The following is a 10,601-nucleotide window of genomic DNA, read 5'->3' on the forward strand; positions in this document are numbered from 1 at the left end:
AGTTGCTATAGCAATTACACTTTGAGAAAAACAAATGTACTTAAACAAAAAATTCCTTCTCTCATTAGCTGCCATCCAACATCTTTAATTATTTCTTGCAACAAACACAACCAAGTCTCACTTATTACTTCGCTCACGCTAAATGTACTTAAAGAGAAATAGCCGCCATAAAGTCATAAATTATCTGCCACGTACTCCACACCGGTTTTTGAAACACCGTATTTTTCACGTCACTCGCTTTAAAGAAAGTCAGTTGACACTAATACCGCACTTAGTCACACAGAGGAAATTGTAGTCACGTTGGTTTTCATAATTTACAAGATTTCTTTTCTGCTGTCGATATAAAAGAAATAGTTCGATGCAGAGGCGCAGTTTCAGACTAAACTGAAAATGCGAAATCTGGCTTGGTTAGCTGTGCTTCTACTACGTTTCGGATTTTCAGGATGCTCGTCGCCGGATTTGGATTTTTTGACGGGGTTTTTCAGGGGAAAGCCGGCGGTGGTCACGAGCTACAACTGCTGGAGCAAAAGTACGTCTGCGATGAGGTCTAAATTTTTTTTATAGAAATATCAACAATAAAAAGAATAGGGTTTATTTCGCCGGCTCGATGTTATACAATTTTTTCGTAACTCTGTCGAACAATAGGTAAAAACGTGGAGTTGGTGAAAAGCCTGGCGAACTCCCCCGACGTCCACTTCTCCGGCTACTACACCGCCCCTCGAGTCGACACCCTCAAAAAATATTCCAACATCGACTACCTCGTTCTGGATTTACGCAACTGCCTCCCTGCCAACCTCATTCTTCTCCAGGTAAAAAAACAATCGCACCTTCGGGCTATTCCAATACAAATTTCAGCTGAACCAAAGCAATACGTTCGTCTACCCTTTGAAGTATCTGCTCCTTATTGATAAACCCGACTTTTCGTCCCTCTCTGCAGAACTCGGTCAATACCAAATCCTGCCAAACTGCGAGCTTGTTATTGCAGTTTTTGACAACGACTCAGCTTTTTTGTACGAAACTTACAAAGTGGGGAAAAAGAGCGAATTAAGTAAGAGCCGGGAGTTCGTTTGTGCATGTCAGAAATGATTATTTCAGCTTGGGAGAATTATGGAAATTGGACGTTGGAAGGTGGTTTGCATGAGCATTATTGGAACGTTCCGACGTCTCAGCGGCGAATGGATTTGAAAGGGGCTAATTTAGTCGTGTGTCTTGTGGTATTTGTCAACGATACTTTGAATCATCTGGATGATTATAAGTGGGTTTGAGGGGCGCTGAGGACGGTGTTATTGGATTTGTTGCAGGGATCCGGGGGTGGATACGTTCACGAAGCAGGATTACGAGTCGACGATGTGTATGCTGCAGCACATGAGGGTTAATCACACTTTTTCGATTGTCGACAATTACGGGTACGTGGATGCGGAGAGTGGGAATTTCAGCGGGCTGGTGAGGGAGATCCAGTCCGGGAGGGCGGATGTTTCAGGTGAGATCCGAATTCCTCATTGACTTACATTTTATTCATGGAAATAACGCTGGCAAATCTGGAAATTTTATGGAATAGTCTCTACAGGTTATTGTAAAAGTTGTTTTAAAATATTCGCTTCAGTGACTTCTAATTAACAAAGAGCGCAACTTTATTCGATTGATTATTATTTTTAAAACATCAAACTTTAAAAGATCGTACTAATTGGATATTTATTTTACATTTAAATGCCAGTTCTGGGATTAATAGGAAAGTTTAATTTCAATACATTTTTACATGGATACATAAAACCCCTTTCGAGGACGAAAACCACTTCTAAACTGCTAAAAGCTCATTGATTTTTGGCTCTTGAGCTTACGCTGTAATAAGTTCTGTTTGAATTTTTTTGTTACCTGTGTTAATTCCCAAATATGGCTGATTCTAGAAATAATATAAGATGCAAGAATTTCGACTTCCAGTTGTTTTTTTACAAATAAAATTTTGAAATAAGACACCCTGTATATTTACTAAATTATTCCAAATGTAAAACATGTTTAAACATATTTCACCTAGGCAAAAAATTACAGGGTGTGGGAAATTGTTGTGATCCCAGAGATATTTTTTTAAAGAATCTCAAAGTATCTTGCGTCCGCTTGAAGGCTCTTGACGCTTTATCCTTGACAAAAATTTGAAAGAATTTCTGGGGTTCCTATGTTTTATTTAAAAAAAAAAATAAAATAAGTAAATGAAAATATGCTGTTTTATTTTTCAACGAATTTCGAGATACTTATAATTTAGTTTTGAAAAAGTCTGAAAGATTCTCGGGGAATTCTGGTGTTTTATTTATTTAAGAATTCTCAAGTAATCTTGAGGTCTCTAATTTTGGTTTTTGGTAGAATTTTATAGAATCTCGTGGATTTCTAGTGTTTTATTCTTAAAAAAAAATTAAAAACCCTGAGAGTTCCGTGTGTTTTATTTTTGAAAGAATCTGAAGTAGTCATCAAATCCTGAGTCATTTATTTTTGAAGAAGCCTGAAGGAATCTTAGAGAACTCTGGTGTTTTATTTTTTAAAGAACCTCAAAGTATCTTGTGTCCTCTTGAAGGCTCTTGACGCTTTATCCTTGACAAAAATTTGAAAGAATTTCTGGGGTTCCTATGTTTTATTGTTAAAAAAAAATAAAATAAGTAAATGGAATAATGCTCTTTTATTTTTGGGCGAATCTCGAGAATCTTATAATTCAGTTTTGAAAAAGTCTGAAGGATTCTCGGGGAATTCCGGAGTTTTATTTATTTAAGAATTCTCATGAAATCTTGTGGTCTCTTATTTTTGTTTTTGGTAGAATTTTATAGAATCTCGTGGATTTCTAGTGTTTTATTATAAAAAAAAAAAAATTAAAAACCCTGAGAGTTCCCTGTGTTTTATTTTTGGAAGAATCTGAAGCAGTCATCAAATGCTGAGTCATTTATTTTTGAAAATGTCTGAAGGAATCTTGGAGAACTTTGGTATTTTATTTTTTAAAGAATCTCAAAGTATCTTGTGTCCTCTTGAAGGCTCTTGACGCTTTATCCTTGACAAAAATTTGAAAGAATTTCTGGGGTTCCTATGTTTTATTGTTAAAAAAAAATAAAATAAGTAAATGAAAATATGCTGTTTTATTTTTCAACGAATTTCGAGATACTTATAATTTAGTTTTGAAAAAGTCTGAAAGATTCTCGGGGAATTCCGGTGTTTTATTTATTTAAGAATTCTCAAGTAATCTTGTGGTCTCTAATTTTGGTTTTTGGTAGAATTTTATAGAATCTCGTGGATTTCTAGTGTTTTATTATTAAACAAAAAAAATAAAATAAGAACCCTGAGAGTTCCGTGTGCTTTATTTTTGAAAGAATCTGAAGCAGTCATCAAATCCTGAGTCATTTATTTTTGAAAAAGTCTGAAGGAATCTTGGAGAACTTTGGAGTTTTATTTTTTAAAGAATCTCAAATTATCTTGTGTCCTCTTGAAGGCTCTTGACGCTTTATCCTTGACAAAAATTTGAAAGAATTTCTGGGGTTCCTATGTTTTATTGTTAAAAAAAAATAAAATAAGTAGATGGAAAAATCCTCTTTTATTTTTGGGCGAATCTCGAGATTCTTATAATTTCGTTTTGAAAAAGTTTGAAGGATTCTCGGGGAATTCCGGTGTTTTATTTATTTAAGAATTCTCAAGAAATCTTGTGGTCTCTTATTTTTGTTTTTGGTAGAATTTTATAGAATCTCGTGGATTTCTAGTGTTTTATTCTTAAAAAAAAATTAATCATCAAATCCTGAGTCATTTATTTTTGAAAAAGTCTGAATCTTAGAGAACTCTGGTGTTTTATTTTTTAAAGAATCTCAAAGTACCTTGCGGCCCTTTGTTTTAGTTTTTTCGGTGAAAAAAATTTGAAGCAATTTCTGGAGTCTCAAATGTTTTATTGTTGAAAAAAATGGAAAGATCCTGAGGCTCCTTGTGTTTTATTTTTGAAATAATTTCGAGGTCCTCACAATTTACTTTTGAAAAAATTTGAAGGATTCCTAGGAATTCTGGTGATTTATTTTTAAGGAATCTCAAGGGATCTTGTGGTCTCTTATTTTTGTTTTTGGTAGAATTTTAAAGAATCTCGTGGGCTTGTAGTGCTTTATTCTTGAAAAAAAATCCTGGAGTTTTTAATATTTTATTGTTAAAAAAAATGGAAAGAGTGTGAGGGTCCTTGTGTTTTATTTTTGAAAAAATCTCGAGGTCCTTACAATTTATTTTTGAAAAAGCCTGAAAGATTTTCCAGGATTTCTGGTATTTTATTTTTAGGAATCTCAAGGAATCTTGTGATTTAATAAAAATTCCTGAAGTCCCTAATGTTTTATTGTTGAAAAAAACATATATGGGAAGATCCTGAGGGTCCTTGTGTTTTATTTTTGAAAGAATCTCGAGGTCCTTACAATTTACTTTTGAAAAAATTTGAAGGATTCCCTAGGAATTCAGGTGTTTTATTTTTAAGGAATCTCAAGCCATCTTGGGCTCCCTTATTTTAGTTTCATTGTTGAAAAAAAAATATGGAAAGATTCCGAGGGTCCTTGGCTTTTATTTTTGAAAGAATCTCGAGGTCCTTACAATTTATTTTTGGAAAAGCCTGAAAGATTTTCCAGGATTTCTAGTATTTTATTTTTAGGAATCTCAAGGAATTTTGTGGTTCCTTGTTTTAGTTTTTGGTAGAATTTTATAAAATTTCGTGGGTTTGTAGTGTTTTATTCTCGAAAAAAAAAACAAAAATCCTGTAGTCCCTAATATGTTATTGTTGAAAAAATATTGGAAATACCCTGAGGGTCCTTGTGTTTTATTTTTGAAAAAGTTTTAAGGATTCCCTAGGAATTCTGGTGATTTATTTTAAGGAATTTCAAGGAATCTTTTGGTCCCTTATTTTTGTTTTTGGTAGAATTTTATAGAATTTCGTGGGCTTGTACTGTTTTATTCTTGAAAAAAAAAAAAAATAAATAAATAAATAAATAAATAAAAATTCCTGAAGTCCCTAATGTTTCATTGTTGAAAAAAAAAATATATGGGAAGATCCTGAGGGTCCTTGTGTTTTATTTTTGAAAGAATCTCGAGGTCCTTACAATTTACTTTTGAAAAAATTTGAAGGAATCCCTAGGAATTCAGGTGTTTTATATTTCAGGAATCTCAAGCTATATTGTGGTCCCTTATTTTAGTTTCATTGTTGAAAAAAATATATGGAAAGATTCCGAGGGTCCTTGTCTTTTATTTTTGAAAGATTCTCGAGGTCCTTACAATTTATTTTTGGAAAAGCCTGAAAGATTTTCCAGGATTTCTAGTATTTTATTTTTAGGAATCTCAAGGAATTTTGTGGTTCCTTGTTTTTGTTTTTGGTAGAATTTTATAAAACTTCGTGGGTTTGTAGTGTTTTATTCTCGAAAAAAACAAAAATCCTGGAGTCCTTAATATGTTATTGTTGAAAAAAAAATTGGAAATATCCTGAGGGTCCTTGTGTTTTATTTTTGCAAGAATCTCGAGGTCCTGACAATTTATTTTTGAAAATGTCTGAAGGATTCTCTAGGAATTCTGGTGATTTATTTTAAGAAATCTCAAGAAATCTTGTGGTCCCTTATTTTTGCTTTTGGTAGAATTTTAAAGAATCTCGAAGGCTCTTGGTGTTTTATCTTTAAATAAAATTTGAAACAATCTTGAAAGTTTCTTGTGTTTTACTTTTAAAAGTATCTGAAGGAATTTCAGGGTGTCCAGGTGTTTCATCTTTGAAAAACCCTAAAAGAATAGCAGGAATTCTGAATTTGAAAGAATTTCAGATTTTCCAGATGTTTTATTTTTGAAAAAGTCTGAAAGAACAGCGGAAACTCTGGTATTTTAATTTTTAAAGAATTTCAAAGAATTACTAAGAATCTTGAGGTCTCCTCTTTTTGTTTTTGGTAGAATTTTAAAGAATCTCGGGGGCTGTTAGTGTTTCATTCTTCAAAAAACAAATGAAAGAATTTTGGGGGTCCTTTGTGATTTATTTTTGAAAAAATCTGAAACCATCTTGAAGTCCCTAGTAATTTATTTTTGAAAAAGTCTGAAGGAATTTTGGAGAACTGTGGTGTTTTATTTTTTTTTTAAATCTCAAAGTATCTTGCGGTCCCTTGTTCTAGTATTTGGTAAAATTTGAAAAATTCTTGAAGACTCTTGATGTTTTGTTCATGAACAAAATTTGAAAGAATCTTGAGAGTTCTGTGTGTTTTATTTTTTAAATAATCTGAAAGAATTTCAGGTCTCCTCTTTTTGATTTTGGTAGAATTTTATAGAATCTCGGGGGCTCCTAGTGTTTTATTCTTGGAAAAAAGTATCTTGCGGAGGCTCTTTGTGTTTTATTTACTTTACTTTTCTTAATATGAAAAGATCCTAGAGGTCTATTGTGTTTTATTTTTGAAAGATTCTGAAAGAATCTGGAGATCGTTAGTGATTTATTAAAAAAAAATACGGAATCTTGGAGAAACCTAATTTTTTATTTTTGTTTTTGGTTGAATTTTATAGAATATTCTGGGCTTCTAGCGTTTTTTCTTCAAAAAAAAAAATACTAAATTAAAAAACCCTGAGAATCCCTTGTGTTTTATTTTTAAAAGAAAATCTGAAATAATGTTAAAATACTTAGTAATTTATTTTTTTCACTAGCAGCCTGGACGCATGCAAATGTCGACTCATTTAGTGGTAACAAATTCAGCTTTTGCTACCACCGGTTCAAAAAGAAAAATTGAGGTTATGTATGGAATCTTTGATGTGATTATTTCTTAAAAAATGAACAAATGTGTGCTACAAACATTACTTGAGTATACGCATGGTAGTTGGTAGACGGTAGAAGATAAAATGATTAACTCAGCGACAAGTGTAAACGGTTTTCTTTGTGTTGAAGATTTAGATCAAGTTTGATTAGAAATCAAAACAAAATCATGTTGCGTCAAAAAATTGAACATTTATTTTTTCAGTTTATTGTCTTATGGTTTCTCCTAGTGAAAAAAATAGTATATTAACCATGGTTGCAAAGCCACTTCTAGACCTCGCGCTTCAGAGCCCTCGACGCTGCGCGTCTCGGGTTCTAATTTGCGCTCGGTCTAGAATGCTTGGCTCTGCAACCTTGGCTAATAATATACTATTTGATAGTCTGTAGGAATTTTCGAGAACTCTTCTGATTTATTTTTTAAAGAACCTCAAAGTATCTTTTTTTAGTTTTTGGTAGAATTTTAAAACAATTCGAAAGTTCTTAGTATTCTATCCTTGAGCAATACATATTTGAAAGAATCTTGGGGGTTTCTTGTGTATTATTTTGGAAAGAATCTGAAAAAGTAGCGGGAACCCTGGTGTTTTAACTTTTAAAAAATTTCAAAGAATTACAAAGAATCTCAAGGTCTCCCGTTTTTATTAGTAGTAGTAGAATAAAAAAAAATCAAGGGGCTATTGTGTTTTATTTTTGAAAGATTCTGAAAAAATCTAGAGACCCTTAGCGATATATTAAAAAAAAATCTGAAGAAATCTCGGGGAAACCTGTTATTTTATTTTTAAGGAATCTCAAAGAATTTTTGGGTCTCCAATTTTTGTTTTTGGCTGAATTTTATAAAATTTCGAAGGTCTCTAGTGTTTTATTAAAAAAAAAAATGAAGGAAAAAAAATGAGGTCTCTTATGTTCCATTTTTGAAACATTTTGAAAGAATCTCAGCGTCCCCAGGTGTTTTATTTTGAAGAAGTTTGAAAGAATCGCGGAAACGACTTCTGTTTTATTTTTTTAAGATTCTCAAAAAATTTTAAGATCTCGTGTTTTTTTTAGAATTTCAGAGAATTTTGCGGTGCCTTGTTTAAGTTTTTGGTAGGATTTTAAAGAATCTCGGGGCTCCTGGATGTTTTATTATTGAAAGTTTTGAAATTATGAATCGACATTGCCAAGTTGTTCCAATTTTTCGGAAAATTTATCTTGATTCACAAAAAATCGCAGTAATGTCATGCGCTTGGTTGTGGAATACACTCAAACAAAATTTTAATATACATGGTGTTCAAAAAAATCTAAGACGTAGCCCCTTTCAAATATTGATATTGCATTCTTTTCTTTATTGCTTATTTATCTCTCCACAAAATTTGTAATACAGATTAACAAAATTGCAGGTATTTAGAAAAACGTGGCAACGTCGCATTAGAATTTTAAAAATAAATTTAGGTTATAAAGCCCAACAAGTCAACCAGAATATGTAAAAATATGTAGGATATTTAACTTGAAAATACAAGTTTTGTGTTACGCACGATAAGCAGAACATCCTGTGTACTTGTATTAAATTTAACATGAGAGAGGCAAATTTTAAATTTTGCAGAAAAAAGTGGTTCTAAATTTGTATGTTCGTTATAGTTTGTAATTATTTTCTTAGGTTGGCAATATACTTAAAATTTTATGACGGCGCACCTGACGTCAAACTCATTGGTTTTAGACGCGTTCAGGTGAACAACTTTGGATTGACATGCTAACACTGCTGCCAATAATTCAGAATTGCCAACCTAAAAATTTACTTTAGTCATTTTTAATAATAACAACGAAGTTATTTCAACAGAAAAAATCCCAAACATCTACTAGGCCACTCTCGATAAACCTTGTTTTTACGACAATAATAGTATTTTTTATAACGATGTTGTGACCATTTAGTGAAATTTACCACATTACTACTAAGTGGAATTTATCATGTCACCGTATGAAAGAACGTGACCTATAATTTCGTCAATTGTGTTCGAACTTTCTATGAACCATTTGTCAACGTAGTTTTTTTTTAATAACCTCATTAAGAACTGACTGGACATCGAACACATGATTGATTAATACCAGATCGAACAAAAATTACAATATCGATGTATTTTTCCAAACATTTAAATCCAAGCCGGCTCCATCTTCTTCACCGCCGACCGCTACGCCGCCGTCGACCTCATCAAGCAAGGCAACCCCCACGCCATCCGCTTCGTGGTCCGCAAGCCCGCCACCTCCTTCATGAAGAACATCTTCTTCATCACCTTCAACACCGGCGTCTGGATCGCCTCCACCGCCATCCTGGCCACGTTCGCGCTCTCCGTCCTCCTCATCCTCAACTGGGAAACCCAACACAAAGAGGTATTCCCACCCCCGTCTTAGCACTTCCACGCAATCTTTTTGCAGAAAGTCAAACAGAACAAGTACAGCGTGAGCGATGTAACTTTAATCGCTCTGGAAGCCGTTTGTCAACAAGGTGAAATGCTCGGGTAAATAAAAATAGGATCTGGAGGAATTTTCGTTGCAGGAACTACAACAGATCCTCAAAGTTTCGCCGGCCGGATCCTTGCTCTGATCCTGTTCGGAGCTTTCATGTTTATTTATGTGTCGTACAGTGCGAATATCGTGGTTTTGTTGCAGTCCACCACGAAAATTAACACGATAGAGGAGCTGGTGGAGAGCCGAATCGAAGTGGGGGGGGAGGAAATTCACTACATGAAGAATTACTTCGAGGTAATTTTGTCCGACTGTACTTTATTTAATACAGTTAAAGAATGAAGCGTCACTGGGGGAAGAAATGTAATAAAAAAATCTCCCTTATGAAATTCGTAATAACGTCTTTACTGAAAATAAAATACGAAATACCTCCCTCAAGAAAAATAAAATATTTTTTTGGATGTATTATTTAATCGCTTTGTTTTTAATCTTCTGTTTCATTGTATCTATTTTTGTTCAGGCGGTGAAAAAAGGTCCTTTGAAGAAGTTGTACGACAGGAAAATTTACCCCAATCAGTATTTTCCGCTGAAAGTGGGAATGGAGAAAGTGCGAAAGGGAAACTTTGCTTTCCATGTGGCGTCTCAGTCGGCGTACGATTACATTTTGCACCACTTTACAAATCATGAAATTTGTGGCCTGCAGGAATTGCCTGGATTTATAGAGGTTTCAGGAACTCCAAAAAATACACCGTTTCATGTGTTTTTTCAGGAAAACTTGGGCTATCTGGCTGTTCCGAAGCGCTCGCCGTACAAGGACTTGTTTAAAGTGGCGTAAGACGGCGCAAATTTCACCTTCAAAGATCCTCATTGTTGTTTCCAGGATTTTGAAAGTGGACGAATACGGACTTCAAAGACGTTCGAACCTTCGCATAGTCATGCAACCCAAGTGTTATTCCCAAGGGGCGTCGTTCGAAACCATCGGGTTCGTGGACTGTGAGAAAGTCCTCTACGTCTGGATTTTTGGCACAATTTCGGCTTTCGTTATTTTGTTGATGGAGAATTTAATTCATCGTTGTGTTAAACGAATCAAGAGGGAGAAATGGGAATTTTCAGATTAAAGTAAAATAATTTTTCTGTTACAGATTTTTAGAAATCACACAACGTCTAACTCGTTACGCGAGCTCATCGTGATTTTCCTGCTAAAAAACACTTTATTGCTTGAATCGGCTTTTTATTTTAACCCCTTTTCAAGGCACGAAATCTTTATTTGAGGAGCAAATAAAATAAGACGGAAAACCCACACAAATAATTAAATATATACAGGAAATCTAAAAATAGATTTGGTTGTTCATAACAGATGAAATGTTTCCAGAGCAATCACATTTATTAATGAAAGCAGTATTTTCTGAAC

General features: G+C 33.7%; 1 protein-coding gene across 1 annotated transcript; it reads left to right on the forward strand.

The window, feature by feature from the left end:
• The first annotated feature begins 390 nt into the window (after window positions 1-390).
• LOC135126423 (uncharacterized) lies at window positions 391-10,308 on the forward strand. The gene is made up of 11 exons (XM_064052472.1): window positions 391-529; window positions 646-809; window positions 856-1,048; window positions 1,096-1,255; window positions 1,302-1,480; window positions 8,889-9,115; window positions 9,161-9,230; window positions 9,282-9,487; window positions 9,711-9,914; window positions 9,960-10,021; window positions 10,071-10,308. The coding sequence occupies exons 1-11, from the start codon at window positions 391-393 to the stop codon at window positions 10,306-10,308; spliced, it is 1,842 nt and encodes a 613-aa protein (XP_063908542.1).
• Window positions 10,309-10,601: the final 293 nt, after the last annotated feature.

This window comes from Zophobas morio, unplaced genomic scaffold (genome assembly GCF_036711695.1).
Source record: "Zophobas morio isolate AGI-343-1 ecotype UQ-CSIRO unplaced genomic scaffold, CSIRO_AGI_Zmor_V1 ptg000010l, whole genome shotgun sequence".
Lineage (NCBI taxonomy): Eukaryota > Metazoa > Arthropoda > Insecta > Coleoptera > Tenebrionidae > Zophobas > Zophobas morio.